This window comes from Scylla paramamosain, chromosome 32 (assembly GCF_035594125.1).
Source record: "Scylla paramamosain isolate STU-SP2022 chromosome 32, ASM3559412v1, whole genome shotgun sequence".
Classification (NCBI taxonomy): Eukaryota; Metazoa; Arthropoda; class Malacostraca; order Decapoda; family Portunidae; genus Scylla; species Scylla paramamosain.
In genome coordinates this window covers 2,193,755-2,213,754 of record NC_087182.1, presented here as the reverse complement: position 1 = coordinate 2,213,754, position 20,000 = coordinate 2,193,755, and the positions used below count along the sequence as shown (strand labels likewise).

The 20,000-nt window shown below is 43.3% G+C and overlaps 1 protein-coding gene across 10 annotated transcripts in view; it reads right to left on the bottom strand.

The window, feature by feature from the left end:
• LOC135089017 (trafficking kinesin-binding protein milt-like) overlaps positions 1 to 20,000 on the bottom strand; it is a 188,756-nt gene that overhangs the window by 53,014 nt on the left and 115,742 nt on the right. For 2 of the 10 annotated variants that reach the window (XM_063984162.1, XM_063984160.1), the window contains exon 2: positions 12,868 to 14,234. The exons of 7 other annotated variants lie outside the window; for them this stretch is intronic. In XM_063984162.1, the coding sequence (XP_063840232.1) occupies positions 12,868 to 13,258 (391 nt within the window). In that variant the 5' untranslated portion in view covers positions 13,259 to 14,234. Of the gene's footprint in view, positions 1 to 12,867; positions 14,419 to 20,000 lie in introns of those variants that run through there. One more of the 10 variants, XM_063984161.1, reaches the window with a different exon arrangement.

The following is a 20,000-nucleotide window of genomic DNA, read 5'->3' as shown; positions in this document are numbered from 1 at the left end:
CTTGTGACCACATCAGTGTACACAAGAACGTAAAGTCATTGGGAGAACATAAGAAAATAAGGGAAGCTGCGCGATTTCTTACCGTCTGAGCACAAAAAAGAAAAAAAAAAAAAAAAAAAATCGTCAGCCGTACACGTGGCAGTCCCTGTACGAGACACACATACCTTTTTCCACGTGTCATGTCCATCCATAATGCTGATCAGCGCACACCTAGCCACCCATAAACACTTTCACTGCTGTGGTTACCCCTTAATATTCAGAACACCATGAAAACTGTTCGCACTGACGCACAGAAAACGGCGAGAATTAGGTGATTTTGTCTTTTCCAAGTTATAAATTTATTCAAAAGGGAGAAAAGCAGAGCCGAAAGGTGTGAATTAATTTAGTTGATCCATTTCCTTTGAGTCATCCGCCGCCCTTAATATGAAAGCTTTTACTTGCTGATAAGATAATCCACCAAGGAACAGAAGCGGTGCAAGGCTGAGTGGAAGAAAGACACGCCCTGCATGGGTCCATCATTTCGTAGCTTGACGAAATTGTGTCTTGAATTTGCATGGCGTTATGGGAATCGATGTTTAAAAGTTCAAGGGCTGATTGAATATTCTTAAACTGTCTTATTTATAATGTACATGGTAAAAAACAGTAATAATCCAATTAAGACAGGTGCGCACACTTACCTAGAGACTCCACTATGATAAGCCTACAAGTACCTCAATAAATCTACAGCTGTCCTAACAGGTGATGCCAAATACTAGTACGTTTCGGGAAAAAATAACATATAAAATAAAAACTCATAGTTGCGCATACTTACCAAGAGGCTCCACTATGACAAACCTACAAGTACCTCAAGAAATCTACAGCTGTCCTAATAGATGATGCCAAATACTAGGACATGTCTCGGAAAAAAATAATAAATAAATAAAATAAAATAAATAAAATAAATAACAGATAAATAAAATAAAAACCCAGTATCAGACATCTACCTCCACCTATCACACTACAGCTGTTCTTGGACTTTGTGCAGCTCACGAGTCTGTATACTAATTCCTAATCAATTTGCTGACATGACATTCAATTGACTTGGTGGCATCTCTTCCTAGGGCGACTGCAAACTGTATTACTGGGCACTACATTGGGTACTGATTTTACATACCAAGAGACATAGGGTCGTATTCTTAAACACTTTGGGCTCCCACCGAGATTATTTTCGAAGGCTCTCCAGGTGATTACTCAAGTTTTCAAGGGTGCTTTTCCCATTGCTGATGCAGAGTCCTTATCAAACTGTCAGTGGGATCATGAAAACATCCTTGACAACCTTGGACTATCTTTAAATGCTCTATCTAAATTACTCAGGCTTTCAAGGATGGTTTACCGACTGATGATGTACACCCCTTCTTGAATTATCCACAGCATCATGAAAACATCCTTGAAAACCCTAATAACTTCTACCATAGCGGCTGAAATACGCCAAGATAGGTCAGTAAGGCGTCTGACAATACCATCCACGGTGCCACACTTACCAATTAGCCCCACCATGGCTGGGAGGAGCTGCGTCTTATCCGCCGCTGCCACCAATGTATATTCTTCACCAAACAGAAAACGAGACATGGGCAACATTAACGAAGGAGCGGTGCAGCGTCCCGTGGCTGTGCTCCTACTGCAGCGCCCGTGCAAAACCCACAGCACGAGGGAAACACAAGAGGACGAGTGAAGAAAAGATGACTAAACATATGCGTAGTGTGTCATAAGGTTTCTGTGTTTCTCACGTACACCCTCCTCCTAATCCTCAGCTCTCTCTGTCTTTCCACTACATCTAGCCTCTTCCTCATCCGCGCCTCCCCTCCATCTCTCCCTCTGCCTTCCATTCTCTTCCTGTGCCACGGACTTAACACGTGACTTGTCTCGTGGTGTGGGTACTTTAGAAAATAAATAATAAAGAATAGAAAACTCATGATAACTAAACAAATTGAACTAACCAACTGACTGATTGATTAATAAACTAATTAACTAACAAACTGACGAACTCATTGCTCAATTAAATAAATAAATAAAGGAAGAAAAAAAGAAGTAAAGAAATAAAGAAATAAACAGGTAAGTACTGAAATATATTAAAAAGAAGTTATACAAACCGTTGAAGTAAAACAAAGGTACCAGTTATTTTCGTTTTATTTTGAGATTCAGATAGTGAAGTGAGGAAGAGAGCATGGAATAATAATGGAAATAGAAAAAGGACAAGCTATTAATTCTGAATGCAAATGTGTGTGTGTGTGTGTGTGTGTGTGTGTGTGTGTGTGTGTGTGTGTGTGTGTGTGTGTGTGTGTGTGTGTGTGTGTGTGTGTGTGTGTGTGTGTGTGTCTGGACTGCACCTCTCAAACACTTCCTGGCCTAATTAATCATAAACCACCATCACTTCTCACCTTCATAACAGCAAAACCCGAACAGCATTTTAAAATATCCCTTTTAATTCTACTCTGCAAATACCTCTTCCCTCTCCTTCCCTCCCTGCCATCTCTCCCATTTCCTCCTCCATCATGTCTCTTCTCTCCCCCATCAAGTTCAATCCTTCAATCTCCCCTTCCCCTTCTGTCGCTCTCGCACCTCTTTTATCATGTCATTCCTCTCACTCTCTCTTCTTCATCATGCTCTCTTAGTCCCTCTGAAGACCTTCAAACGATTAGTCATGATCATCTGATTGGTTGTGTGTGTGTGTGTGTGTGTGTGTGTGTGTGTGTGTGTGTGTGTGTGTGTGTGTGTGTGTGTGTGTGTGTGTGTGTGTGTGTGTGTGTGTGTGTGTTCGTATCACGTGCTGGAGGTCTACACTCGATAAGATGGTGATTGGGTAACGAGAGAGAGAGAGAGAGAGAGAGAGAGAGAGAGAGAGAGAGAGAGAGAGAGAGAGAGAGAGAGAGAGAGAGAGAGAGAGAGATGTGAAGAAGAATTAAAACGAGGGTGACTCTCTCTCTCTCTCTCTCTCTCTCTCTCTCTCTCTCTCTCTCTCTCTCTCTCTCTCTCTCTCACCGCATAGTGTATAATAATAGCTTTCTTCTCTCTCTCTCTCTTCTATCTACTCTATTCTATTCTATCTTCTTTCCCTTACATCATCCTTGAACACTAATCTTGCTGGTAACTCTTGATCTTATAGTCACTCAAAGCACCTGCGGCCTTGGGTGACTCACTGATAAATATAACTGTGCTTCTTTTTTCCATTTTTACATTGAGTTGTCCTGGGATGAATCAGTGGACTAGATAATTAAACATGTTACCGATTGTAGTGTTTGGTGTTTCGATTGAGTGGCAGGTGAATATAACCATTTATTTATTTTTTTTTTCGTTTATTTCATCATTTTATTGACTAACATTCTGAGTCGCCCTGGGATGAAGTATTGTGCTAAAAATGTTGTCTGTATATTAATACGGTACTTAGGTTTTCAGCTGATTGTCTACTGGCCATATCGATTTATTTTCTTGCTCTTATTTAAACTTTTAGATAGCCCTGACTTGTGTGGTAAGAAAGGCCATGAATAAAAACATCATTTACGTGGTAAGACCCAAGAATCATGTCTGTGCCTCATATGGCCAGTTTTCCCAAGAATTTACCCTCCTTGACTGACATATTTCAATTTTTTTTACGATTAGTTCAAACTTTGCAAATTACGTGCTGGAAGTGAAGTTTATGGAATGAAATATCGTATACGTTGTCAGTAACATCCTAGAAACATGACTTCACCTCTTAAATCGCCAGCTTCCCAAATATTAGCCTTGACTAAAGTTTACCCTTCGCGTGCAGTCACAGAAAACGACCCCCTCATTTTCTTCTATAATTTCTCGGGGATACTAAGCCAAAGCTCATCCGTGTCTGCCCCATTTCGTAATCAGCTGCACTCCTCACTACTAGGGCTTCACTGGGGGTCCTGAAGGCAGCGACGTGAAGGCAAGGTCAATAAGATGAATGAAGCAGGGATAAACAGAGAGGGAAAGTGATGGAAAAGGATTATGTAAGAGAATTAGTAAGCAAGGTCAGTTTCTCCATTCCAAACGTGAATGTTTCCCCTGACACGCGACTTTGCTGTTTTTTTTCTTTCTTTTTCTTTTTTTACTTTCTTTCGTTTTCCTTTATTTAATTTTCTCCTTTTGTTTTCCTTTTTTCCTCTTCTTTTATTCAAACACGCTGCCTTGCCCTTAATTCATTCTTCTTTTCTTTAATTTCTCTTTTTCTTTTCGCCACGTCGCTCACTACTCCTTTTCTTCTTTCTCTAATGTCTCTCCCTTTCTTTTCCTTACCGATGTTCGTTACACCTTAATTCCCCTACTTCATTTATACCTAACCTCCCCCTCGCTTTGTCTCTCTCTTTGTGTATCTCTCCAGTACTAATGCCGGATCAATAGTTACCTAAGAGACAGGGAGAAGGGGGAGGGGGTGATAGAGAGCAAAATATCAAGTCACCCAGAATAGAAGTTATACCACTCGGCTCAATGCATCGTGACTGTTCGCCTCTCACGATAAGGGTTAAGAGTGACCAGTGGTTATCTAAGGTAACCCCCCTTAGTGATATGACGTAAGATGATACACAAAGATTAATAATGTAAAAGACCTTTGGAGTGCAAAAGATTAGAATTCACAGATACACAAGCAGGCATTTTCCATTCCTCTTTTGATGTGTGTGTGTGTGTGTGTGTGTGTGTGTGTGTGTGTGTGTGTGTGTGTGTGTGTGTGTGTGTGTGTGTGTGTGTGTGTGTGTGTGTGTGTGTGTTTGTCGCCACCTGTCGGTCGCCATGGTAACTAAACTAAATCGACAGTGACGAAGCGAGGCGGAGATCGACTTGTGTGTGTGTGTGTGTGTGTGTGTGTGTGTGTGTGTGTGTGTGTGTGTGTGTGTGTGTGTGTGTGTGTGTGTGTGTGTGTGTGTGTGTGTGTGTGTGTGTGTGTGTGTGTGTGTGTGTGTGTGTGTGTAGCTTTAAGACACGGACAAACAAAGGACACACACAACCTATATCTACTACTACTACTACTACTACTACTACTACTACTACTACTACTACTACTACTACTATCGCGTGTCCCAAAGATGGCGGACCGTAAGGTAAGTATCGTCTCCTAGTTTATTGACAACCATCCAACCTTGACATTACACATCTCTCCCTCCCTCCATCCATCCTTCCTTCCTTCCTCATACCAGCCGATAATCATATTCTCTCTCTCTCTCTCTCTCTCTCTCTCTCTCTCTCTCTCTCTCTCTCTCTCTCTCTCTCTCTCTCTCTCTCTCTCTCTCTCCTTTATATAACTTCCTTCTACATTTCACTCATTTTTTATTTTTTATAATTCTCTTTCTCTTCCTTCTACTGTCCTTCAATTCTTCCTTCCTTCACTGGATCTATTTTTTCGTTCTTCTATTGCTATTTTCATCTTTTCCTATTTTCTTGGTTTCCGCTCTAGTTTCGTGCTTGTTCTGCTGATACCCCCCACTCTCTCTCTCTCTCTCTCTCTCTCTCTCTCTCTCTCTCTCTCTGTACTCCATATCCGTCAACCTTGAAAACAATGCTGATGTCCTTGCAAAACACACACACACACACACACACACACACACACACACACACACACACACACACACACACACACACACACACACACACACACACACACACACACACCACTCACAACACCCCTAAACACATTACGAAAACCCGATTAACACACACGAAAAAAAAAAAAAGAAAAGAAAAAAGGTACAAAGAGATTTAAACCTAAATATATTAACACGAAAATCAATAGAAATCGGAAAAAAAAATGAAAACGGTTGCAATGGTGTTTAAATTTCGATATATTCACATACATACACTTACCTAACATGGCGTGACAGGTGAACGCAGGTACAATTTACACAAGAGTACACGGAGATCAATGCCAGCTGACCCACACGCATTACTGATAGGTCCACTTCGATCCTGCCCGCTTGACCTTACATAACACTCACCTTGGGTCGCGTGGGGGGTGGGGACGGAGGCAGGTGAGCTTACAAGAGGTCAGTGGCTTAGTCAACTTACCTGTAATAGAGAGAGAAAAAGTGGTTAGATTTGTGTGCGAAACTGTTGTGTTTGTTGGCTGTTTCTAAAGATTTTCAGTTTTGTTTGTAGAAATTAATATGTTTTTTGTAGATGTTATTTTGTTTAATATCATGTCTCTGTTTGATTTTACCTCATTTTATTTATTTATTTATTTATTTGTTTGCTAATTATATACAAAGGTTTTTATTTGATTAGTTATAATGATTTAATAAGGAAAAGGTTAAGTTCTCACATCTCAGATTTCTTTTGAAGTTTGTTTGCATGATTTTATCAGTGAATTATCTATAACAATATTTTCTGCCTTGATCATGCTTACGTAATTATTTTTTCAACCAGATTACCTGGACTATACTACAGATTGTTACCTACATTACTATTTTCTCTCCTTTTTAATTAATTTGTACAATTTTATCAATAAATTACTGCTGCTGCTGCTACTACTACTACTACTACTACTACAACTAAGACAGGACAAATGTCACATCCTTCTTAATATTCCCGAGTTACACTTGCATATTGTAACAGTCACCCTTGCAACTCAACAAAAAACGAGCATTATGGAAAACAAGACACGTGAGAAGGAAAATGGAACAAGGTTTTTCTTCTCACTGTTGGGATAACTATTCCATTCATATATTTACTAGAAAAAAAAAAAGTCACAAGGTTATTATTTCCACAAAGTTTGATTTACTCGTTTTAATTACAATAATGTTTCCCTGTTTGTCTGTCCTTACGATATATTCATGTGTCTTTATGATGAGAAGAGAACCACCTGTGCATAATGAGGCGAGGGATAAGTGTTACATTGTCAGTCCCCGGGGAGGAGGAGGTGCAGCGTCAGTCAGGTTATGAAAGTGAAACTGTGACAAGTATTTTAAAAAGCAAGACACGATATTAAAGGGGAAATGCCGTGAGAGAGAGAGAGAGAGAGAGAGAGAGAGAGAGAGAGAGAGAGAGAGAGAGAGAGAGAGAGAGAGAGAGAGAGAGAGAGAGAGAGAGAGAGAGAGAGAGAGAGAGAGAGAGAGAGATCTATAAAGCAATGTTCGTCTTTAAAAATTCCTGTTTCTTAATTTCTTCTCTATTCCTCCTCCTCCTCCTCCTCCTCCTCCTCCTCCTCCTCCTGCTCATTTTAGTATTCGTATTGATTATCATAACTATTTCTTTTTGGTACATGTTATCTCAATATTCTACATATCTATTTATTATTTTATTCTCTTATTTCTATATTAATTTTGCTAATAATATATTTACACCTAAGAGAAACAAAAAAATATTACTAGTATTGTCTATTATCATTCTCTTTACCTCTCTCTCTCTCTCTCTCTCTCTCTCTCTCTCTCTCTCTCTCTCTCTCTCTCTCTCTCTCTCTCCCTCTCACCTGTCCCCTCACCCGTCACCTCCCCTTACCTGTACTTTCACCCCCCCCAACTCCCCCCGCACGGTCAGCCAGGTAGAGTCAGCTGATTTCTGACGTCATTTAACCTCAATCTGATTGCGTCATGCATGGGATATTGCCTCTCTCTCTCTCTCTCTCTCTCTCTCTCTCTCTCTCTCTCTCTCTCTCTCTGCCATAGGAACTCGTAAATATAACTTCCTACATCCTTAACCATCCCTCCTTAAGTCCTTCCTTCCTTCCTTACAGAACCTTCCGTCTCTTCTTCCTAATTAACTTATGTAACCTTCCAGCTTCTTCCTTCCTTCCTTCCTTCCTTCCTTCCTTCCTTCTCTCTTTCCTTCCTTTCCCTTGTTCCTGATTAATTTATGTAACCTTCCAGCTGCTTCTTTCCTTCCCTCTTTCCCTCCTTCCTTCCTTCTTCCCCTTCTTCCTAATTAATTTATCTAACCTTCCAGATTCTTCTATCCTTTCCTCTTTCCCTCCTTCCTTCCTTCTTCCTTTCCCTTACCGTCTTCCCTAACCTTCCTTCCCTTTCTCCTATCTTCTGACCTTCCATTTCTCGTGTACCTTTCCTGACCTTACTGCTCCTAATCCTTCTCCTCCTAACCTTCCTTCCTTCTCTTATCTCATATTCTTTCACATCCTTTCCTTCCTTCTTACTCTTCCTCCATTTTCTCTTTGTTCCTCTCTTCTTTAACCCTTTATTCTTCCCTGACACTCTTTATTTTCCTTCCTTTCCTTCTCTTTCCTCTCCTTCTTAACATTTACTTCTTCCTTCTTTTCCTTGGCCTTCTCCTCCTCCTCCTCCCACAATGCAACCTTCTCCACGCTACGTAAGCCAATTCAGTGGTCACGTTAACAACCTCTCTCTCTCTCTCTCTCTCTCTCTCTCTCTCTCTCTCTCTCTCTCTCTCTCTCTCTCTCTCTCTCTCTCTCTCTCTCACTGCTCGGAAGGAATTTGCATATTGTACTCTAGAAAATGTCTTACTGCATGCGTAAAATTATCTTAAATTACTCTCTCTCTCTCTCTCTCTCTCTCTCTCTCTCTCTCTCTCTCTCATTAGGGTGTGGTCTTAAAGGCTTGGAGGGAAAGGGAGAGGAGGAGAGAAGGATGGAAGGAAGGTCGATGGAGAGAGAGAGAGAGAGAGAGAGAGAGAGAGAGAGAGAGAGAGAGAGAGAGAGAGAGAGAGAGAGAGAGAGAGAGAGAGAGATTAAAGGAAAGAGAGGAGGAGGAGAGAAGAGAGGGAGAGTGGTTAAAACAAGTAGGACATCAGTGGAGGAGGAGGAGGAGGAGGAGGAGGAGGAGGAGGAGGAGGAGGAGGAGGAGGAGGAGGAGGAGGGGAGTGGAAAATACAAAAGGACAGTTAGTGAAGGAAGAGGAAGAGGAGGAAGAGGTTGATGTGAAGAACGAGAGAGAAAAGAGGAAACAGGAATAAAAGAAGAGAAACAGGAGGAGGAGGAGGAGGAGGAGGAGGAGGAGGAGGAGGAGGAGGAGGAGGAGGAGGAGGAGGAGGAGAAACTCTTAATATAATCAGTACTGAGGTGGAAGGAAAGGAGGGAGGGAGGGAGGGGGAGGGAAAAATTATGAGATGGAGGAATGGAGACAGGAAAGGAAGGGGTGGAGGGAAGGAGTGGAGGGATGGAGGGAAGGAGGCGTGGGTGGGTTGGAAATTATTAAGAAAGAAAACGGAGAAAAGAAAACGGAGAACTGGATGGTACTGGTAAAGACTGGCCGGCTCGTGGCACTAAATATTACCACTACTACTACTACTATTACTACTACTACTATTACTACTTCTACTACTACTACTACTACTACTACTATACTGATTACTGTAGCTATTTTTATTACAACATCAATAACAACAACAAACACCACCATCACCACCCCACTACTACTACTACTACTACTACTACTACTACTATTACTACTACTACCACCACCACCATCACCACTAGCACCAGCCCATGAATAATGAAAACCTACGTACACCGCACCATAAAAGACACACACACACAACACACACACACACACACACACACACACACACACACACACACACACACCTTAGCAACCAATGATTTTTCTCTTTCTTTTTTCTTTTTTCGTTTTAATGTTTTCTCTTTGATATGTTTACGAAAGGAGATTAATAATGGTGGTGATGGTGGTGGTGATGGTGGTGGTGGTGATAGAAGTTGGTAAGTAGGGCGTGCTGTGTATTGATTGGCTAGTGTCTAGTCTCAGCAGGTGTGACTGATTAAGTGACTGACTGACTGACTGACTGACTGGCTGACTGGCTGGCTGGTTGCCTAGTTTTGTCTGTATGTCTAATCTAGTCCCTGGTTTGGTGACTGACTGACTGACTGACTGACTGACTGACTAGAGAAATGGTTAAGTAAATGGGTGAATGAATAAGTGTTTGGCTGACTGGCTGACCAACTGAATAAAAGCATGAGTGAGTTATCTGACTGCTGACTGACTGACTGACTGACTAGAGGAATGGTTAAGTAAATGGGTGAATGAATAAGTGTTTGGCTGACTGGCTGACCAACTGAATAAAAGCGTGAGTGAGTTATCTGACTGCTGAATGACTGACTGACTGACTGAAACCTGACTGATTTACTGACTAACTAATACGATTTTCTCTCTGACCAACTGACTGACTGAGTGACTGGCTGACTGACTGAAACCTGACTGATTCACTGACTAACTAGTACGATTTTCTCTGCCTCTCTGGCTAACTAACTGACTGACTGACTGACTGACTGACTGACTGAACTACAAACAACTCTTGATATTATTTTCTAACACTGCTGAAAATAAAACAAAAAAAATGAAAATAACAAAAAAAAATATCCCTGTGAACAAAAATACACAAATGATTCTGAGAAAAGACATGATTTTTTTTTAAAGGGGAAGGACTCTCTCTCTCTCTCTCTCTCTCTCTCTCTCTCTCTCTCTCTCTCTCTCTCTCTCTCTCTCTCTCTCTCTCTCTCTCTCATCCTGCAGGTTAGACGTGACCTTAACATTTATGGATGAGAAGGAGGACGTGGAGAGGAGGAGGAGGAGGAGGAGGAGGAGGAGGAGGAGGAGGAGGAGGAGGAGGAGGAGGAGGAGGAGGAGGAGGAGGAGGAGGAGGAGGAATAAATGATGAAGGATGAGGAAATAAAAGAAGTCGTAAGTGAAGGAAAGGAGAGAAAGAGAAATAAAGGAGAGAATAATGCATAGAAGGAGAGAAGGAGAAAACGAGGAGACAGAAAAGAGAACTGAAAGTCAAGGAGAAAAGGAGGAGGAGGAGGAGGAGGAGGAGGAGGAGGAGGAGGAGGAGGAGGAGGAGGAGGGAAAGGAAGACATATAAAAGACATAAATAACTAGAAAAGGGAATAAAAATAGAATAGGGTACAGAGAGAGAGAGAGAGAGAGAGAGAGAGAGAGAGAGAGAGAGAGAGAGAGAGAGAGAGAGAGAGAGAGAGAGAGAGAGAGAGAGAGAGAGAGAGAGAGAGAGAGAGAGAGAGAGAGAGATTTGGAGTCCTTCTGCCAACTTTTCTGCACCGAACATGTTACTTCTTCTTCTTCTTCTTCCTCCTTCTCCTCCTCCTCCTCCTCCTCCTCCTCCTCCTCCTCTCTTTCTCTGCATGTTTCTTTCTTCCTTTCAAGTTTCATGTCTTTCATACTCTTCCTTTTTGTCTTCTTATAATAGCCTCCTCCTCCTCCTCCTCCTCCTCCTCTTCTTCTTCTTCTTCCTCTTCTTCCTCCTCCTCTCGAATAACCAAAAGAGTGTAAACAAGAAATAACAACCTTGGAATTTCTTTTCTTCGACAATTTTCTTTCTTTCTCTTTTCTTTAATTTGTAGAGCTTGAGTTAGTGGGTCAATCCTCTCTCTCTCTCTCTCTCTCTCTCTCTCTCTCTCTCTCTCTCTCTCTCTCTTGCAAGTTCCTACCGATTAAATACCGGTGGGAACAGAGAGAGAGAGAGAGAGAGAGAGAGAGAGAGAGAGAGAGAGAGAGAGAGAGAGAGAGAGAGAGAGAGAGAGAGAGAGAGAGAGAGAGAGAGAGAGAGAGAGAGAGAGAGAGAGAGAGAGAGAGAGAGAGAGAGAGAGAGAGAGAGAGAGAGAGGGGGGAGAAAGGACTCGACCTGAAACCTACCCCTTTAAACTTAGATCCTCGTCCTCCTCCTCCTCCTCCTCCTCCTCCTCCTCCTCCTCTTCCTCCTCCTCTTCCAACATTGCATTAAGGAACAAGAGGTTTAGAGGGGGATTGGTAACACCGGTGTACAAGAGAGAGGGGAAGTGAGGGGAGGACGAAGAAAGAGAGAGCAGTGAGGGGAGGACGAAAGAAAGGGGACTCGTGCAGAAGAAATGGGTACAGGAGATTTTGTGGGATAAGAATAGGGGGAAGATGAGGGGAGGAAGAGGGGAAGAGATGAGGGGGAAACACGGTAACGAAGAGGAAAAATAATGGGGGAAAAGGAATAAATGGAAAAGAAAAGAGGGAAATGGGAGAAAATGGGTAGGAGAGGGGAAAAAGAGGAACGAGGAGGAGGAAAAGGGGAAAACGTGAGAGGAAAGAGGGAAAAAGGAGAAAAAGGCAAATAAATAAGAGAAACAAGAGAAATGAAGAAGGAAAAGAGGGAAAAAGAAGCAGAAAGAAGAGGAAAAAACAAAAAAAGGAAAAAAACAGAAATAGGAAGAGGAAATAAGAAACAAGAAAAAAGGAGGAGAAAATAATAAAAAAAGAGACAGAAACAAGAGGAAAAAGAGATAAACAAGGGAAACAGGAACAGCAAGAAGAGGAAAAAGTGGAATGAGACGAGGGGGAAAGAGAACACATACGAAAGAAATATATACAATAAAGGAAAAAAAAAAGAAGGAAGAAATTACTGACAATGCAGACGGAAAACAGACGCGGGGAAAAGAGGAAATTTGCGCTGGGAAAAAAAAAAAAAACCTTAGGAGGAAAAGAAAGGGGGAAAAAACTGGAATACTTATGAATGAGAAAATGGAGAGAAAAGAAGAAAGGAAAAGAGGAAATTTGTACAGGGAAAGGGGAAACTAAAGAGCACTGAGGAAAAGTGACACAGGCCGATGAATGACGGGTGAGAGGGGAAGGTATTTAGTGATGGTGATGATAGTGATGATAATGGTGATGATAGGAAGATGCAAGTGTATGAAGTAAGGAAGGAGGGAAGGTGTGGTTCATGGTGATGATGGTGATGATAATGATAGGGAAGTGATGAGTGTACTAGGTAGAGGAAAGAGGTTTAGGGTGTAAGGTGATGATGGTGATGATGGTGATGATAGTGATGGAGAGAAGCTATCAGTGTGTGGTAGAGGAGGGTGTTGTTCTGCGTGTAAGGGGATGAAAATGGAAGATGGCGAGGACAAGGGGACGACGAGGGACGACTCACCCTCCACGTCCACGTCGTCCACCACGATGCACTCAATGGGCAGGAACACGTCATCCTCGAAGTAGGAGTCACTCTTGCCCGCCGTGATACACTCGCTCGTGGCGTCCTCGTCGTACTCCAGCTCCTCATAGTCATCCAGTCTCGTCACCTCCTCCTCCTTCTCCTCCTCCTCTTCCTGCACCTCCACCTCCAGCACCTCCTCCTCCCCGACCCTGGCGAGTGTGACGGCCTGCGGGGACGGCTTCCTCCTGACGGGGTTCTGGTGAGACGCACTGGACAGCGAGTCTCCGTCGTCATCTACTGAGTTGGGGTCCTCCTGGAGCGGCGAGAGGCGGGGGTGGGCCTCCGCGGGGTTGGGGCATGGCCGGGGCTGTGGCAGGGGCTGGGGCATGCAGGGATGGGGTTCTTCTGGGTGACCTCCCCGCGTGTTGTCGTTGAGGTCAGCGCCCGGGGTGTGGCCTAGCTCGGGGCTCAGCGAGAAGCTGTCAAAGGGCTGATCCCCGCCCGCCGCCTCGCCGCCGTCACCACCGACAATCAAGTCTTCCTCGAGGCTGTCCTGCCCCTCAGGGCTCGGCACGTAAGGCTCAGTTCCGTCGTCAGCCTGGCGGCGGGCGGCGTCCTGGCTCCACTTCCTGAGCGGGCTGGTCCTCAGCACCGTGGTCAGCTCGGCGCTGTAGGCCTCCTGCCGCTGTGGGCTCAGGAAGCGCTCCCGCCCGCCGTTCTGCGCCTCGAAGCTCTGCTGGTGCTTGGCATTCCAGTTCTTGGCCTGACGGTGGGTGCGCCGATCTACGCCCTCAATCAGGGGAGGCGGGGGCAGCGGCCACCCCGGCAGCCCGCGAAGCCCGAAGTTAGCCACGTCTCAGGGTGCGGGAGTGGCGGGGCGGGGCGGGGCTACCGGTCAGGGGGACGGGGCGGCACTCTGCTCGCCGGCAGGAAGCAGAGGTCGTAATGATTGTCTTTTGAAGCTTTGGCAACTAGTGTGTGAGGGACGCCCTGTGTGTGCGTGTGTGGGCGGGGCGAGACACGGGGTTGTGCGGGACCAATACGTGCAGGGACACCGCCACGCTCCACAGGGAGAGAAGAAACAGCAAGAGGAGGAGAGGCGGCGGCGGGGGAGGAAGGGAGACAGGTGTTCCTACCCACCGTCGTGGTGGCCCTCAGTGCTTCCGAGGGCGCCCCCCACGCCTGTCCCCGACCCGTGTCCAGGGTCGGTGGGCGCCATGCCCCGCCCCGCCCACTGCACACCCTCACGCCGCCAAGCAGCGCATCACGCCCATCAACAAAACACGTGTGTCTGTCTGTCCTTGAAATCACCAATGGCTTCCTTGTGGCGGGGTGAATGTTGAGGGCAACGAGCAGTAAGCAGCCTGTGGGAGCACAGCACTTAGCGGCGCGGCACCACACCACCACACACCACAACCCTTCCCGCAACACAACACAACACACCACCACCACCACCAACAAGACGACGGCGTTACTCCACAACACAACACGACGCACCCACTGCTGCCCTCCCTGTGACACGACAGTAACACCCGAGACTGGCCCGCACCTGTTGACGTCACACACACACACACACACACACACACACACACACACACACACACACACACACACACACACACACACACACACACGTCACCCGGGCGCCAGACAACACATAGGTAGTGGCGGGCGCTGGATGGATGACGCAACTCTTAGAAAGATCAATTTTTCGTGGCCGGCGTGGGGTGGAATTCGCGGAGGTGTGGATATGTAACCCTCACACGCCACCTCCACACGGCATGGCGGGAGGAAGCCCCACGCCCGTTCGCCGCGCCCTGACGTCACTTCGGCCCCACCCACGGCTAACATGACCTAATGGCGGCCCGATAAGTAGACCGACCCACTCCGACAGGAAAACCGACAGCGGTGTGTTATCTGCACTCTTATCGCCCTCCCCTCTGTTCCCCTTGTTCCTGCTAACCTCATTTCGTCTTATCTTTCCCCTTTCCTTCCTTTCTTCCTGCCTTTATTTTTTTTCCTGTTTCTTATCCTGTACTTTTTGCTGTTTTTTTTTTTATTTCTTTGCTTTTTATCTGATTTGTTGCTTCCGGTTGTTATTTTTTGTCTTCTTTTAATTTGCATCTCTTTTTTTTTTGTCTTATTTGTTTGTGTCTATCTTGTCCCTCTCCCTCTTCGTCCTTTTTTTTTCTCTCTTTCTCTTTTTCTTTTGCCTTTAATTCATTCCGTCTCTTCCCTCCCTTCGTTTTCTTTATATCTATCTCCTTTTTTTTTCCTTTCTCAATCTGTTTTTCATTCCTTTAAAATTTATCTCTTGCATTTATTCATTTCATTAACCTGAGTCTGTTCTTTCACCTTGCTTGTCCGTCGGTTGATCTCTCTTTCTCTCTCTCTCTCTCTCTCTCTCTCTCTCTCTCTCTCTCTCTCTCTCTCTCTCTCTCTCTCTCTCTCTCTCTACGCAGTTACAGGTTCTTCTTAAGACTAATCCAGTACGTAGGTTAGAAACAGCCTACTTTCTTCCTCTTCCTCTTCCTCTTCCTCCTCCTCCTCCAACGTTAAGTACATTAGCCACTGCAGCCATACACAACTAGCAATCTTTTTTCTCCCCCTCCCCCTCCCCCTCCCCCGTCACTCACCCATCCCTAAAAGCCCTTACAGCACGACCTATTCTGGATGACGTAACCATAAAACCAAACTCAGAAACTCGGCCCGTATTTAAGCTTCCCCTAAATACGGGTAACGCAACGGTGACGAGGGAGAGGTGATGGTGAGCTGCTTAAATGTCTCTTATGCACCATCACCATCACTATAATTAAAAGGAATGGGTGGTGGGGAGAGGAAAGGGGGAGTGTTCTTTCCCATGGGTGCTTGTTTGGGGCGTTTAAATGTTCGATTCTGGCTCACGGTAGTTTTTTGGTGGGTGGAGTAGCGCTTGGTTTTGTTTTGCAGTGTTTGTTGTTGTTATGGTGTTATTGTCATTATAAGTACTAATAGAGGAATAAGGTTGTCAGTGTCGAGCCAATAGGGAGCTGTAGAAGATCAGATGGGTTTATGGATGGGGATGAGATGATAAGTGTAAGTATTTAGGCTATGCATTATATAGGGACTCCCACGTGTAAGTCTGATGGCTTCCTGCAACTTCCCCTATTTTCTTGCCACCACCATCAACAACCATCACAACTATCATACACCATCACAGCTACCACCACCATACATTGTCACGCACCATCACCTCCACCACCACCACCACCACCACAAGAACCACAAAATCAAGAGTAATGCAAACTAAAACCAACATTCCCATGGTTGTTATGCCATAATTTACCAATCTATATGTTTACACGTGTATTAATCACCGTGACACAGGTAAACTAATATATTGCAATCACACCTGGGAGTCTTTGGAAATAAATTGGCTAACTTTTTTTGTAATCTAATAGTAGTAGTAGTAGTAGATGTGGTAGTGGTGGTAGAAGAAGAAGAAGAAGCAGAAGAAGAAGAAGAAGAAGAAGAAGAAGTAGTAGTAGTAGTAGTAGTAGTAGTAGTAGTAGTAGTAGTAGTAGTAGTAGTAGTAGTAGTAGTAGTAGTAGTAGTAGTAGTAGTAGTGGTAGAAGTAGTAGTAGTATGTAATGAAAAATTGAATAAGCTCTCTCTCTCTCTCTCTCTCTCTCTCTCTCTCTCTCTCTCTCTCTCTCTCTCTCTCTCTCTCTCTCTCTCTCTCTCTCTCTCTCTCTCTCTCTCTCTCTCTCTCTCTCTCTCTCTCTCTCTCTCTCTCTCTCTCTCTCTCTCTCTCTCTCTCTCTCTCTCTTACCAACAGACACACGTGATAACCTTAACTGCAACACAGAGATAAGGAAACATTGATACGCGTGGGAGATAAAACCGATACTGGGCTTAGGTTACAAGGGAGAGAGAGGGAGAGGGAGAGGGAATGAATCACGTTACACAAGGGAGTGCCAGGTCAAGGTGCAGAGGTGTAGGTAAGGGCGGGGCAGGTTAAGATATAAAGACTCGTGGAGATGGAAGGAGCTAGTTGGTATGTGTCTGTGTGTGTGTGTGTGTGTGTGTGTGTGCAGGGAGAGGAAGGTGTGTTGAGATGGCAGACGGTTAATTAAGGTGTGTACAGGTGACAATGGAGTGTGTGTAGATGGGGTGTACAGAAGGTGGGCGGATGTGGGGAATAATTTAAGGTGTGAAGATGTACAGGTGTGGAATGGTTGGGAGGGGCAAGAAATAAAGGTGTAAACAGGTTAGCATATGAATAGATAGACAGATAGATAGACAGATAAATAGGTACGTAGACTGAGACAAATCGATAGACCCAGACAAACACACATAAACACAGACACACAGACAAAAATACAAGAAAACACACAACTATACAAACAGACAGACAACAAAAGAAACACGGAGACAAAACAAACAAAAAACAGTAAGACACAACAATAACCCCAAAAAAAGCCAAAAAAAACGCAAGGAGATTTACGTAACGCAAACACGGGAGGAAAAAGCTCGAGCTGCTGCGAGAGTAAGCTAATTAGATTACCTCGGACAAAGTATGGAGTGGCTTAGTAATGGAAGAGCTGAGGGCAAAGGAAGGAAGGTACTAGCTATGAGTGTACCGTAGGGCTTAGGTAAACTGGAATTAGTGGAAATAAGGAGGGAGGGAGAGACGGTGATTAGGGGGCAGGAGGGAGGGAAGGTGGAGAAGAGAGGACGGAGGGAAGATGGAAGAAGAGAGGAGGGAGAGAAGATGGAGGAAGAGAGGAAGGAAGGAAGGAGAAAAAATAGAGATGGAGAGAAAAACATGTTCAAGGTTATTGCAGTACAGAGAGAGAGAGAGAGAGAGAGAGAGAGAGAGAGAGAGAGAGAGAGAGAGAGAGAGAGAGAGAGAGAGAGAGAGAGAGAGAGAGATTTATCTTTTTTTTCAAGTGTGGCAGACAATTTACTTTTCTTAGACTTATCTCGTCAAGTTATCCCTTTAAATTGTCGCCGTTTTCTTTACCGTTCCAGTTAAATACAGGTGAAGGGGTGGAATTAAAGGGGTGGTGTCCAAAGGGTTAAAGGCAGAGGATGAAAAAGTGCCGTGGGAAATTTTTAAATAAGCCCTATATTTTTTTTTTCTCGTTTGCTGTTTTATTTATTTATTTTTTCTCTCTCTCTCTCTCTCTCTCTCTCTCTCTCTCTCTCTCTCTCTCTCTCTCTCTCTCTCTCTCTCTCTCTTTCCCTTCCTTTATCCCAGACTGATGAAATTATGATCCAGTGGGAATTAATTAAGGGATGGATTCTCTCTCTCTCTCTCTCTCTCTCTCTCTCTCTCTCTCTCTCTCTCTCTCTCTCTCTCTCTCCAGGAAGAATAAAAATACCCAAGCACGCAGACGCACATGGAAGTAACCGCAAGCAAAGCAAAGAAGAATAAGAATTGGTAATGCCACACACACACACACACACACACACACACACACACACACACACACACACGGCCTTGAGTGCAGCCTTAGTGGCCTCTTAACTATATCTTAAACCACACACACAGACACACACACACACACACACACACACACGAGGATTTTTAAAGATCTTTGTTAGTCAATATTATTCTTCATTTTTTTTTCTTTTTTTCATTTTTTTTTTCATTGTAGGATTTTCCGATGCGCAAGAAAACTCAATTTTTATCTTTTTATCTCCGGCCAATCACTAACAGACACTCCAAGCTACTCTCTCTCTCTCTCTCTCTCTCTCTCTCTCTCTCTCTCTCTCTCTCTCTCTCTCTCTCTCTCTCTCTGTCTGTCTTCTCGCTTTATTTCATTTATTTATTTATTACTTTTGTTTTTTGTACTTCTGCATTATTTCAGTCAGTTTTGGATAAGGTACACTGGATTGGTCTCTATTTTCTTTCTCATTTTCTTTTTTATTTTCTGCGTTTCTATTATTTATTGTTTTTGCTTTTATTTTCAGTAATGTCCGTATTTTTGTCCTCTTTTTTTCTCTCTCTTTTCTTTTTTCTCCTTCCGCTTCATTTGTATCAATTTTAAGTGCACTACGATCATATCTTTTTTGGACTAATGAATATTTATGAGCTTCGTTTTCCATCTTTTTTTACGACTGTTTTTATCTATCCTCTTCCTCTCCTCCATTTTTTTTTTTTTCAATGCTTTGTATTTTGTATCAGTTCTGAGTGAGGTACGGTCATGTAGCTTTTGCATAATGGATATTCACGTGTAGCTTTTTTTTCCTTTCTCCTTATTAATATTTCAGAAGAGACTACTTTTTTTTTTGTTCATTTTTTCAGAATTATATACACTTATCATTTGTTATCTTACTCCCTATCGAATTCTTTGTTGCACACGATAAAGATAAGATAACTCTGAGATGTATTCTTTAAGACACTCGAATATACGAAAAAAAAAAAAATAAATAAATAAATAAAAATAAACAAATAAATAAATAAAATACATGTTCCTTGACTTCTATTTGACCTCAGTATCTTCAGTCACAATCTAAGTAAATCCTGAACCATTACGATATCAACATTCATATTATTTCCTATGTTGTCCCTTTCAAACAATTACGATATCAAAATTCAGCTTATATTCCACAATTTTCGCCCCTTCTAATTGAACGCAGTGTCTTAAATTTCAATCTAAGTATGGATATCCTAAACCATTACGATATTAACATTCATCTTATTTCCTACGTTTTCCTCTTTCAAACAATTACGATATCAATATTCAGCTTACATTCCACGATTTTTCCCTTTCCATCTAATCAACCGCAGCAACACGCGTGCCCTTCAGTGTTGCTGGTCGAGGTATTTCACTGCCATTCAACACAAACACAGGTAGGAAGAGATATTTCTACACGTCAGTACTAGCTCCAGGATTCTCACATTTAGCATTATTGAAATATTTATATCCACTTGAATATACACCGCAAATATATTATTTTTACATGCCACTATCGCAGTTTTCTTATTTCATCACAAATTTAAAGATACATTGTCCATTTCAATACAACTGCGGCGATTTATCTTTACAAATTCGCATAACTGAACTAAAATGCTTCAACGATTTCGGATTCGTTCTATGCATGCCACAGTAATCCTTTTTTTTTTTTTTTCAGTGATCTAT